This window comes from Eubalaena glacialis, chromosome 2, assembly GCF_028564815.1.
Source record: "Eubalaena glacialis isolate mEubGla1 chromosome 2, mEubGla1.1.hap2.+ XY, whole genome shotgun sequence".
NCBI lineage: Eukaryota > Metazoa > Chordata > Mammalia > Artiodactyla > Balaenidae > Eubalaena > Eubalaena glacialis.
In genome coordinates, this window is record NC_083717.1 from 168,679,376 (window position 1) to 168,693,115 (window position 13,740).

At 37.3% G+C, this 13,740-nt stretch overlaps 1 protein-coding gene across 17 annotated transcripts in view; it reads left to right on the plus strand.

Annotated features, from left to right (window-relative positions):
• The window catches only part of TTLL5 (tubulin tyrosine ligase like 5), a 304,948-nt gene that overhangs the window by 113,639 nt on the left and 177,569 nt on the right, over positions 1 to 13,740 (plus strand). For 15 of the 17 annotated variants that reach the window (XM_061181085.1, XM_061181098.1, XM_061181090.1 and 12 more), the window contains 5 exons: positions 2,298 to 2,444; positions 3,552 to 3,655; positions 5,181 to 5,308; positions 7,824 to 7,907; positions 8,477 to 8,878. In XM_061181085.1, the coding sequence (XP_061037068.1) occupies positions 2,298 to 2,444; positions 3,552 to 3,655; positions 5,181 to 5,308; positions 7,824 to 7,907; positions 8,477 to 8,878 (865 nt within the window). The remainder of the gene's footprint in view (positions 1 to 2,297; positions 2,445 to 3,551; positions 3,656 to 5,180; positions 5,309 to 7,823; positions 7,908 to 8,476; positions 8,879 to 13,740) is intronic. The other 2 variants (XM_061181100.1, XM_061181101.1) reach the window with 1 other exon arrangement.

Sequence of the window (13,740 nt, forward strand, 5' to 3'; positions counted from 1 at the left end):
TGATATAGGCACTGTCATCTCCATTTGCAGATGAGGAAACAAAGACCTAGAGGAAGGGGGTAACTTGTCTGTTGTCCTGTAGCTCATATGTGCTGAAACTGGAACTTAAACTCAAATGTTGCAATTGTACATTATTTGCTCTTGCACTGTTTCCATGGGTCATAAGGCATTTATTTTCTGTCCTGGGGGGGTCAAGTTAGCTCTTTGAAAGTCAACACTTTATCATGGGCCCTCTGAGAATGTACCATCCTCCATTTTAACATTTTTTTCTTTACTGGTTGTCACTTTATAAAATTCTTAGATTACTGGAAACAAACTTGTGTAATAATTTTTACTGTATATTGGTCATTCGAACCTGCCTAAAATTTAATATACTAGCAATGTTTTTCTTTTTGGATGAGAATGACAGGGAGCTTCAAGCTCTTTGGTAAGGTCAACGCATATAGAAGAAGCCACAGCCCTTCCTTAGGCTTTTTAACCACAGGGCTCTGTCACTGGAAGGAGAAGGACCATTAAGTCTGAGAAAGCTGCATCCTTTGTCCAGCTCAGTGGTGATCCTACTGTAATTTTCAGTTCTCCACATATAAGAGGCGTACAATATGCCGGGCTTATTATAAAAGCATGATGGATATCCCAGAAAACAACTTGTGAATTTAAAGTAACCAATACAACCCAGAGATAAAACCTTGTGTGTTGTGAGTAATTTTTCAACCATCAATGGAAAATGTTAGCTCTGCTCTTTCCAAGTGGAAAATTGAAACTGCCTTTTTGAGAGTCAGTTTGTCTGCTCCACTGTGAAAAAATAATGTTTTAATATAACAGCTTAAACCAGCCTATAGTAAAGACAGCAGAGTAGACCTATGAAATCCAGCCCTCTGGTTATGAGACTGTTTCTTAATGTTGGAGTAAATTGTCACCAAAGGACAGTGAACCAAAATCAAATTCAAGAAGAAAAACATAGCTCAGAAGAGAATAACTGTTGCAACTGCTGACTTGGAATTCACACAGGATTTCTATGGAGCTTTTTATAAGAATATTCAGGATCATCACTGCAGAACTTAGTATCAGTTGTGTGCATTCCCATTTGAAAATCTATCTAAACAACAAACCCTAAGGCATTACCTGATGATCGTGGCAGTGGTCTTGTTTATGAGGAAGGTAGGTGTAGAATTGCCTTCTCTGATCCAAGTTAGGTTTAGAGCTTCTATATCACGTAATTCACAGAAGGCACATCGACAGAAGTTCCCCAAATCCATCATCTTCAGGCAATTTTACTGTGTTTGGGGGTTGGGTGCGGGGAACTACTATCTTTAAGGCCCTTGGCCTTGCAAAATCTCTCTTTGAAGCATTTGTGATGTTATGAATGATCTGATTGGTATCTGTTCAGATTTCAAAATCCTTTGCCCCATCTCAAGTGAGATGTATCCCTTCTACCCCTTAATGACCTTTCACTATGCCCTCCTTGCCAACCCCCTACTCTAAAAGCACCATTATACTTGGGGAAGAACAAATAAATAAAAAGCTATCGCCTTGCAAGCCTGGTAACAGTTCTTTCTTTCCATTAGTCACTAAACTTTTTAGATCAGTAGTTTCTGCTCTTCAGCTGTATTCTTCAGTATCCATTCGTTTCTTAACCTCTACTTTCTGTCCCCTTTACTCTGCTGAAAGTGGTGTGGTCCTTTCCTGCTCCAGCCTCTTGGAAGCTGTGACATGGGAGCCTTCCTCCCTTGGCTTTCATGACACTGTTTTCTCCCTTGTTTCTTTCTACATTTCTGATGTTTCTGTCATGGTTTGTTGTGGTGGTTGTTTGTTTTTTTCTGATTCTTCCTCCTCTTTCCGATCTCTGAGTGTCAGTATTTCTGTATTCTTTCTCTCCCTTCTCACCTTTGATGACTTGATCCATGGTTTTAGTTTCCTCTACCTATTACTTTCCCTAAGTATCTTTCTCTGGTCACCCTATTGGAAGTGATAGCTGCACTTTGAATTATTATAGTACTATGTATATATGAATTGTGGTACTTTTACAGCTACTACTTTATTACATAGTTATTTGCACACATACTTGATTTTGATTTTCCCACTGCCAGCTTGTTAAAGGAGGAGGATATGTTTGTTTCGTTTTGTTCTTGTCTTACTGTATCCTTGTTATACCTAGTATGTTTGCTCTGGGTCTTATTTGTTGAAGTGTATAGTATACCTCTTCTTATCTCTCTATTGTGTAATCCCCTTGTAGCTTGTCTTCTGTTGCTTAAGCACAATCCCTTCTTTTTTTCCCCCAATGACTCTTTAATTTATAGGAGCTAGTGGTTCGTTTCCTCAAGCGAGCATCAAGTAACCTCCAGCACTCACTGAGGATGGTATTACCCAGTCGGAGACTGGCACTTCTGGAGCGCAGAAGAATCCTGGCCCACCAACTGGGTGACTTTATCATTGTGTACAACAAGGTAGGTGGTTCATCTGTTAGTCTTGTGCTTTGGATTGCCACGTGCTGTCAGAAACAGGCTAGAAGGCTCTGTCCAGCTGGGCGGAGAGGTTCTTCTTCCCTTTTAGCATTATCACGTGCTGTGTGGGACGTTATGGGGAGCAGGACGTCACTCCCTAACCCAGCTGGTCTGAAAAGCTACTTATTACTTGTGAAGGCCCAGGGGCCGTAGTTCACTCTCATCCAAAGGCACATTCCTTTTGAGTGTTGTTGCACCTGAGATGAATCCTGGGCTATGTGAATTTGCATTGTCATTATTGTGCCTGGAGACAGTGGTGAATTGACTATTTGAGAGCAAATTTGAACTGTGGATTTAACACAGTGACACAGTCTTCCTTCCTGAGAGAGTTATACTTTGTTCTCTAGAACATTTTAGATAGTGACTTCATTTTACAACCAAGCCCAGAAAATAGACTATTTAGTGAGAGTAGTCTGCAAAGCATCTTTTATCCAAGGGTCTTAGAATGCTTTAGAAATGTCATTTTGGGGTGGGGGGAGCGGGGAGCATGGTCATTTTTCAGAAAGGAGAGCTGAGGCCTGGAAATTTAAATAGCTTTTGTGAAATGTGTGGAATGGTCAGTACAGTATCAACACACCAAATCCATAGCTACATAGCTACTCCAGCTCTGTTGAGAATTTTGGGACAACTTACATAAGTGAAGAATTTACTCAATTTGGATGCTGCTATAGGAGTATCTTCCAAGACCTATCTTTCCTCTCCCTAACTGTAACAAAATACAGTATCTCTGTTGTCATTCTATTAAAGCTTCAAGTGTGACCACAGACATTACCAAGCTCTTTTTTTCACTGGGCTACCTGAGTAAAAAGTAGGAACATGATAAAAATTTATATTTATTATGCAACTCTTACTTGGAAACTCTAAAATGTTTCATGAAATAATGACAGAAAATAATATATCAGATTTATGGGTGGCAAAAGTACATGGAGGAATTAAATGTCTTTACTATAAAGACAAATTAACCCAAGGGTATTGAAACCAGACGATGAAGTATGCATTTATCAGGAGTCAGTTTTATCTTGTTTTTCTGTGGGGTTGGGGACTGGATAGGAAACAGAACAAATGGCTGGAAAGAAATCGAAGAAGAAACTTGAGGAAGAAGAGGAAGATGGGGTGAATACGGAAAACTTTCAAGAGTTCATCAGACAAGCAAGGTAGAAGACATTCTTAATAAAAAGTATCTTATTCTGTCTTCCAACACTGCCCCATTCATTCCCAGTAGCCCCTTGTTTCTAACATATGGATGTGAGTAAAATCACTCTTAGGAGGAGAAGAAGGGTTTCATAGGCTTGATCTCTCCATATCTCAGCCAATTATTGGCTGTTGTCATGGTTTTAGTTATCAAAACACTCCTGCTGGGCATCTGGGCTGTATTTCTAGACAGCTTCAAAGTACACACCACTCTAAGGGCTGAGGGAGCACTTCGGAAAGCTGAAGTTAGAGGTTCCAGTGTTTACTGGATCTGAATTTATCCCTGACCTACTGATGCAGTGGAGATGACCACATTTTGCCTACGTTGAGTGGGTTGAGGAATTGGCAGTTTCTCAGCACTGTGAGGGTTACGCCTAATTTATATAAAATAAAACAAGTCCTTCATGCTTAAGGTTAGCTCTTAGGGGTTGAAAAATCTCAGCATTCAGCTCTCTATCTTGATACAAATTAGCCAGGCCATTCTTTGCTACTTTGGAGACCTTGGGGTTTACTCTGAGATTCATAGGAGCAGTTTCCAAGGTTGTCATTACAGTGTATTCTGAAGATAGGATATAGGTTCTTTGTAATATTGCAGGAATATTTTGCTTATTTGAAGGCCACTTATCTGGAACACAGCCAGGCTCCAGGAAAAAAATGCAAAAGGCCGTTGAGGAGCTGCTGCAGATTTTACAAAATCCATGCATAATATGTTTACTGGAAGAATTCTATGGGCCCTCATCTGTTTCCTTACACTTTCCATTTTGTGGATGTTCGTAAAAAGTGCATATAATTTCAATATTTGAAGTGACCTAGAGACCATCTGGTTCAGTTTCCATTGTATAGATGGTTAGGGAAATCTTCCTTGGTTACGCTGGTGAGTTTCCGTATTTATGACAAAGTGGCTTCTTTAGTGAATATACTCCAATTATCTAGAAGTGGGGTGGACAAACTGCCAAGGACCAGATAATAAATATTCCAGACTTTGTGAGCTACATGTGGTCTTTATAGCATACTCTTCTTTAAAAATATGAAAACCGTTCTTAGCTGGGAGCCATACAAAAACAGCCTGCTGGTCAGGGTTGGCCCACTGTCTGTAGTTGGTTGACCCCTGATTTAGAACATGGCTGTCCAATAGAACTTCCTGTGTTGTAGCTACTGAGTACTTGAAATGTGGCTAGTGTAACCAAGGAAATGAATCTTTAATTTTAATTCATTTAAATCTAAATAGTCACATGTGACTAGTGGCTACTATATTGTACAGTGCCAATCTAGAATATTCACTGTGGAATGAATAAAACCTTGTCATGCTTTAAATTTTTCAGACTGCTTCATTTATATTTCTTTTTTACCATCTATTAATAGGGAGTTTTCAGCTTGTGCTTTTCATTTTCCCCTTCTTCAGCTTACTCCATTTTCATAATAAAATCTGGTAGAAAGATTTTCCAGAACACCTTCCTGTTCTGACCATACTTTCTTTCCCCATTTCAGTGAGGCTGAACTGGAGGAGGTGTTGACTTTTTATACCCAAAAAAACAAGTCTGCAAGTGTCTTCCTGGGGACTCACTCAAAAAGTTCTAAAAACAGCAACAATCTTTCTGATAGCGGGGCAAAGGGTGGTAAGTATATTGGTTAATTAATGAAAAATAAGAAGAACAAGCAAAAAAATGAGATGTGCAAAGGGGAACCAAAAATAATATGTTGCCTAAGCACTAATAGACTCCAAGGTGGTAAAATTTTGCAGTGTGTGAGTAGGGGATGAGGAGGCCTTATATTTTTGTCCTAAAAGCACAAGAGGGACATGGTCTAATTTTTTTTTTTTCATGAAAATTAACATCAGAGAGCTGTTTTCAAGACAAGCTAATAATACCTAACATTTAGTGAGCGCTCATATTACTGTCTACTGGACATGATCTTATTTTTTTACTTCCAGAAACCATATGGAGTAGGTGCTATTATAAAACTTCTCTACAGATTAGGGAACAGAGCTGAAAGAGACAGAGTAACTTGCTCAAGGGTGCCCTGCACCATACAGTGGAACAGGAATCTGAACTTTAGTCTGCCTGACTCAAAGCTTGTGCTCTTAATCTCTGTTCTTCTGCCTCTCCTAATGATAATTTCTCACTCCTGTTAAATTTTTTGGTTCCTCCAGCTCATCACCATTTGCATTTGGGGTAGGAGAATTCTTTGTTGTGTGGGACTATTCCATACCTGGTGGGATGTCTAATATCCATGGTCCCAAGCCCTAAATGCCACCATCTTCCTTCAGTCATTGTGATAACCCAATGTTCCCACGCATTTCAAAAATTTCTCACTGCTGGGGAACTCCATGATTGGGGATTTGGAATTGATGTGGACCAAACTATCTAGTTCATGTCATATGATCAAAAAATAGCAGCAATACTCAGTTATAAACAAAGCTTGTGCTTCAAGTGTAAGATTCATTTAAAATCTAGATGGAAGCATAAGAGATAGACAATCAATATACTAATTTTGTAGTATGCTAACCACTGGATTCAAAGATGTAGATTTCTTTGCTACTCTTAAGGCTATCATAGTCTAATGTGGAAAGAGCTGGGAAAATTGGTCATTTAAAAGGTAGAGTGAGTTTTCCCAAGGAAACAGGTGTTACTGTTTTAAAAACTGATTAGCTTCAGAGGTTAGTCTACAAAAGCCTATTTAGCTCACTGTATACTTAAAGTATTGTATTAGTAGAAATACTTCTGAGTCCAGCCCTCTTCTTTGAGCTTTCCTAACTTATCTAAGTTCTAAAGCTAGTTTGTTTATCCGTTCATTCATTCCTTCTACATATTTTTAATGAACACCTATCATGTGTCAGACATTGTGATAGTTGCTAGAGATACAGGGACCAGGACTGTCACAATTCTTGACTTTATAATATTTATTGCCTGCTGGATGAAGTTGGGTGAGTAAATACAGGAAGAAGGTTGGTAAGATCTCTGAAAAGATCCTCTAACAGTGTTGGGAAAGGGAGGCTGAGGAGTTTTTGTGATGAGGTTGGGGTAGGGAAAAGTGTGCTAGGCAGGTGAAGTCCTAGCTTGGCATTCAGGTAGTAACTTCTCCCCTGGTAGTAATGGGGAAGCCCTAACAGTATGTACTAGCAGCACCTGTTTGTACAGATGCGTCCTCAGAAATTCTGGGGTTCATGTGTTAAGGACTACCTTTACATAATAATGTCTATACCTAGCAATACCAATCAAGAATAACTAGAGGGGCAGTAGGAAGGCCTCAATCAAGGGAACAACAGTATGACATTTGATAGTATCTGGACTCGTTTCAAACATGAGCAAACAAATGTGTGACAGTATTACCAGTGCTGGTGGTGATGGACAGAAGAGAACTCATATGTCCTTATTCTTTCATTCTGAAAGATGATCTGTAAAATGGCCTGTCTTAAGTTTTTGTATGAACCTGGCCCTTGAGAAAGATTTTTGGAATATTTCTCTAAGTATATGATTAGCTCTGGCTGTTCTGTTTCAAAATTCTGTAGTAGAAAAAAAAACCTAATTTATTACGGTGGAAATTTATTTTATTAGAGTGATTTTGTTATTGAATATACTGATCAATCTATCTAATAAGCAAACTCACTCAGCTTATTCAAGTAAAACTGAGGAGATTAAGATTCAGAGCTGTTGTAGTATCCAGGTATCATGCCAACAAATATTGGGGCTGTTCTTTCTATCTCTTGGCAGTTGCCTGCTCCATATATATTATGACTTCTTCGCTCCACTGTGTACCACCGACCAGTTTGGTCTCTTAGCTCCCCAAGTCTGAAATCTTGACAGAGGCATCTTACTTCCCTTACTCATTTTCTTTCCCAGGCATGTCCTAGCTTGTTGGCAGTCCATGGATGGCTGCCCTGGGTTTTGGTATCTTTTCCTCATTCAGTTAGCTGGAGCTGGGGTTGGGGCTAGTTGGGAATCATTTGGTTGGTGTCCCACTCAACAGGGCTGTGGGCGTGACCATCCTTGGAAAAGTGTGGTGAGAAATACAATGGTTCCTAGCATGGATTACTAGTTGTGTTATATTTTGGAAACAAAATTATGTGTAGAGCAGTGCTCTAGCATTTGATTAGTAACAGAGCCTAAGCTCAGTATTTGTTTCTTATTTCAGATCACCCTGAAATGATGGAAGAAGTGAAAATAAAGCAGCCCAAGCAGCAACAAGCAACAGACATTCACTCTGATAAATTATCTCGTGAGTGACTTCAAACCTACATAGATTTGCTGCTCTCTGATAAATCTCTAAATGAAAAAAAATCATCAGATATTAAATGATTTTCGGGCATGTGACATTACTCCAAAAAGCTCCTTTTCTTTGTTTTTCCTTTTCGCTTAGAATTGCCTTTTATCTACTGATAGCCTATTATCCTTCCAAGGAATTTCTCACTTTCTTAATGTTTAAAATTCTGAGCACTTTTTTTTCTAGAAGGGTGAAAATCAGAGGGAGAGGAGTTAGCTGTCATTATCAGAAACTTTGTCCTGATGCCCTAACGTTTGTAAAGCACCTGCTCGGGTTGATGGAGGTAGTCCCAACACCAGCTTTCAGAAGGAACTAAAAATAAACTGTTTCCATTGCCACATTGTCTGAGTGGGCAGTATTCATTAAGTTCATGATGAATCTCATTAAAGTTTGTATTTTTCATTATGTCTATTTCATGCTAAGATTATTTTGAGGTTTAAAAATATTTGCTTCGTGTTTACATACAGAATTTACATTAATTTTCCCTAAAATCTGTTTTTGTTTGTTTGTTTTTATTTTAATAGGATTTACCACTTCAGCAGAAAAAGAGGCTAAATTAGTCTATACCAGTTCTTCCTCTGCTTCTTTCTCTGGTCCTGCTGCTGCTCTTCTGCAGAAAATTCCCAACACCCATTTGTCATCTGTTATTACCACCTCTGAGCTCTCACCAGGGCCAGGCCACCATTCTTCTGTATCTCAGATTCCTCCAGCTATCCCCAGCATGCCTCACCAGCCAGCAATTTTACTGAGCACAGTCCCTGACAGTGCTTCTCCCTCCATCCATCCTGGGACACAGAACGTACTGAGCCCCGCTGGCCTGCCGCGCTGTCGATCAGGCAGTTACACCATTGGCCCCTTTTCCTCTTTCCAAAGTGCTGCGCACATCTATAGCCAGAAACTGTCTCGTCCCTCTTCAGCAAAGGCAGGTGAGTGAGAGAATGAAAGGCACTCCACAATGTCAGCTTCTCCCCAGCCCCAGTTAAAAAAGAATGCCATCTCTTCCCTTTGCCTTTTCTTTTGAAAGGTAAAGGGACACAGGGTGCATAGTTCCGATGTGACTAAGGAAGAGTCTTGCATTTGGTCCAGTGGCACTCATTCACTGATAAGAAAATGAAACAACTTCTTTTAGGTGCTGGGGATAAAGAAATGAGTAAGACAAGGCTTCTATTTACTGGGAGCTTACAGTGTAGTCAAGAGATAATTGTGATATTTGTCTTTTTACTGTTGAGTTGTAAGTGTTCTTTATATATTCTGGGTACAAGTCCCTTGCCAGATACATGATTTAGAAGTATTTTCTCTCATTCTGTTGAGTATGCTTTTTCTAAGAATTTTATAGTTTAGGTCTTTTATCCATTTTGATGTAATTTTTGTATATGGTGTGGCATGAAGGTCTTAACATCTCTTTTTTTGCATGTGGTTATTCAGTTGTCCCAGCACCTTTTGTTGAAAGACTATTATTTTCCTGTTGAATTGTCTTGGCACTCTTGTCAAAAATCATTTAATCTTAAATGTAAGGGTTTACTTCTGGAGTCTCAATTCTGTTCCACGGATCTGTATATCTGCCCTTATGCGAGTACCACATTGTCTTCATTACTATAGCATTGTAGTAAGTTTTGAAATCACCAAGGGTGATTCTTCCATCTTTGTTCTTCTTTTTCATATTGTTTAGGCTATTCTGGATCCCTTGCATTTTTGTATGAACTTTAAGATCAGCTTGTCAATTTTTGCAAAAATAGGCAGATGGGATTTTGATAGGGATTGTGTTGAATTTGTAGATTAGTGAGTATCTTAACATTGGTCAGATTTTTAAACACCTGAGTAATATCCACGTTAAGGTGAGTAACAGTTAAGCTATGTTTTATAAATAGCCAATCTATATGTCTTAATCATTGTCTGATTTCAAATGAAATGGATATTGTAATATGGAGCTTGAATCAGAGATATGAAAGGGTCTACTTTAATAAGTCATCATATGAATATGTACGTATATGTGTATTAGTGCTAACTCTGAGTGATTATTCTTATGATTTAATCTTCTAAAATCAATAATAATTATGTTCTGGTTTAAATTTTTTCTCCCATGTGAGAAAAATTCAGTAAGGGCAGTGTCTCCAGTACCTTGTTGTTGTCATCAAAACTTCTTTTTTAAACCTTCCTTTTTTTCATACCTTTTGCAGAGGAGGATAAGGAATGGAAGAAGCTAGTCATTTCAAAAATATTTCCTAATTTCCGTTGTGATTTCTTTCTTGACCCATGGATTGTTTATAAGTATATTGTTTAATCTTCACATAGTTGGCATTCTCTATTTTTTGTGATTGCTTTTTAGCTTATTTCCACTGTGGTCAAAGAACATATTCTGAATGGCTTAAACAGTAGTAGATAACAATATATAGTTGACAACAATATACTTGACAACAATAATATCCTATAAGTGATTGGAGTCAAATTTTTCTATGGTGATTGAATAGTTTGGGGATGAGATTAAGATGTTATTTTGAATTTAGACTTTTTCAAGATAAATATACAGTATCAAGTCTCAAAGGTCACCACTGAAAAAATTAAAATATGGAAATTTAGACATGTGGGAAGAAGAAAAATGGATTGGATCGGGGGAAACACCCACAAACATAGAAGCACACAAGCGTGACGCTTAGAAAATGCAAGAAATGGAAACTTAAAAGATGGTAAACCAAGTCCTAATATATCAAGAATCAAATAAATATAAATGGGCTGAACTTGTTAGAAGAGTGTCAGATTGAATTTTTTAAAAATCTAACTGTATGTTGTTTACCAACGAAAGACACATGTAAAGATAAGGACGTGGAATGGTTGAAAGTAAGAGGATGAAGAAAGAAATACCATGTAAATACCAACCAGAATAAAGGTGGTGCTAATGTATGCTAACTTAATTTAGTATATATTAGCTTATATTAGGCTTTAAGAGAGAAAATTTTCTTAACAGGTACAGAGAGTAATTACATAAAACAAGGTTTTAGTTCAACAGAAAGATAAAACAGTTCTAAGTGCAGCTAACAAAATAACCTCCAAATAAATAAAACAAAAATTGATACAACTAATGAGGAATCTACAAATCCACTGTCTTAGTGGGAGATTTCCACATATTTCTGTCCATTATTAGTAGATACACAGATTTTGTAAATCAGCAAAGATAAAGAGAATTTGAACAAGATGATAACTTTATCTATTGCTCATTCATAATACTCTGTACCCAAAAATTAGAGAAAACACCTTCTCAAGCACACATGATACATTTATAATAAACAGTCATGTCCTACATCGTAAGACAACAGATTTCAAAGAATTGGTATCATACAGCCACATTCTCTGTCCACACTGCAATTAAATTGAATGTCGACAGCAATGATACATAACAAATCCTTATGTATTTCAAAATTTAAAAGAATTCAGAGAAGAGATCATAATGGAAATAAATGTAAAACTATTAGAATTGAAAGACAGTGAAGAAACTTCATGTTCAGATGTGTGGAGAGCAATGAAAAACAGTATTTGGAGGGAAATTTACTGCCTTAAATACTTATATTTGAAAAGAAGAAAGGCTAAAAATTAATGTGCTAAATATCTGATTTCAGATGTTATAAAAACAGCAATATTATAAATCTAAATAAAGGAGAAAGAGAGATAAGAGTAAAGATAAAAATCAAAGACAAGAGTAAAAATTACAGAATTCAAAAATACAGTAGAGAAAGTATCAGAGCCAAAAGTTCTTTGAAAAGCCTAAGAAGGTGGACAAACCTCTGGTGAGACCGATCAGGAAAAGAGAGAAGATATGGATAAATAATATAAGGAATGAAAAGCAGACAGAAAATACAAATGTAGCATAGGTGACAAAAATATTAGAATACTGTTAACCACTTTATTCCAATAAAATTGAAAACCTATGCAAAGTGGATAACGCCTACAAAAGTAAGTAAAATTGGTTCAAGAAGATGAAGAGGGACTTCCCTGGTGGTCCAGTGGTTAAGACTCCGCGTTCCCAGTGCAGGGGGTCTGGGTTCGATCCCTGGTCAGGGAACTAGATCCCGCATGCATGCCGCAACTAAGATCCCGCATGCCGCACCTAAAAAGATCCCGCACACGGCAACGAAGATCCCGTGTGCCCCAACTAAGACCTGGCTCAGCCAAATAAATAAATAAATATTTTTTTAAAAAAAAGAAAAAATTTATTAAAATGAAAAAAAAGGTGAAGAAAGCCTGAATGGTCCTGTAACTATTAAAATAAGTTATACAGTAGTTTAAAAATCTCACAAAGAAAACTTGAGGCCCAGATGGTTTTATAGATAAGTTTTGACAATCTTTCAAGGGAAAAATAATTCCAATCTTAAACTCTTCTAGAGCATGGAAAAAGAGACAACAGTAATAACTCTGTGCAGCTAGTTTAATCTTGATAACAAAACCAATTAAGGACAGTATTAGGGAAATTGTAGATCAGCTTCATTTATGAACACCAATGCAAAAATTCTAATCAAAATATGAGCCAGCCACATCTAGCAACATATGAGAGAGATTAGATCCCATGAACAAGTTTATCCAAGGAATACAGAAGGGGTTTAACAGTAGAAAATCCATAAATGTCGTTTGTCACATCAGCAGATTAAAGGAGAAAAACTGTATTTATCCTCTTAGTAGATGCAGAAAAAGAATTTGGTAAAATTCTGTACTCATTCATGATAATAACTCTCAGCATACTAGGAAGAGAAGGAAACCCTCTTTATTGAAAAAGGGTGTCTGCCAAAATCTCACAAGAGATATCTGTAAATGGGGAAATGTCGAAAGCATTCCTTCCAAGGTTAAGAGCAAGAAGAGGATGCCCACTGACATTTCTTCTATTCAGTGTTTTACTGGAGGTCAAGAGCCAGTATAATAAAACAAGAAAAAGAAATAAAAAGCATAAGGATCAAAAGGGAGGAAATAAAATTTATTTATTTGCAGATAATACGTTATCTACATAGAAAACTGAAAATAAGCTACAGATACACTTGTGGCATTAAGTACATTCACACTGTTGTACAACCACATCACCAAGAGAACAACATGCATAAAAACGATAAGCTATCTAGGGATAAATTTAGGAAAGACTTTTATAAGGAAATTTTATAAGACTTTGTTTAGAGACAGAGAAAACCTAAATAAATGAATAAATAGAATGTGCATGGATAGGAAGACTTAATATCACAAATGTTTCAGTTCTCATCAAATTGATCTCTGGATTCAATACAGGTTCCAACCAAAATCTCAAGTTTTGTTGTTGTACTTGACAAGCCAATTCTAAAATGATAATGGATAGGCAAAAGACCAAGGATAGTGAGAACTCACTGAAGAAGAGAAAAGGGTGGAGGAGTATCTTATTAAGAATATAAAGATATGATCATTAAGAAAATATAGTATCTGAAAAGGTACAAAGTGACCAGTGGAGCAGAATAGAAAGTTGGAAGCAATCATACAGATAGATGAAAGTTTGATATATGACAGATGGCATTGCAGATAGTGGAAAACGATGCATTTCTCAATAAATGGTGCTGGGATAATTGGTTATCCATACAGGAAGAAAAGTGAAATTAGATCTCTGCCTCATACTATCCATATAATCACTTTCAGGTGCAAAACTTTAAACTTCTAGAATAGAATCAGGGAGACCATCTTTAACACCTTATTGTAGGAAACAAAAGTAAAAACATAAGCAAGATTCCTTCAGTAAGAAAAAGACAACCCAATAGTGCTATCAGAAAAGAGGTAACATGTGCTCAAC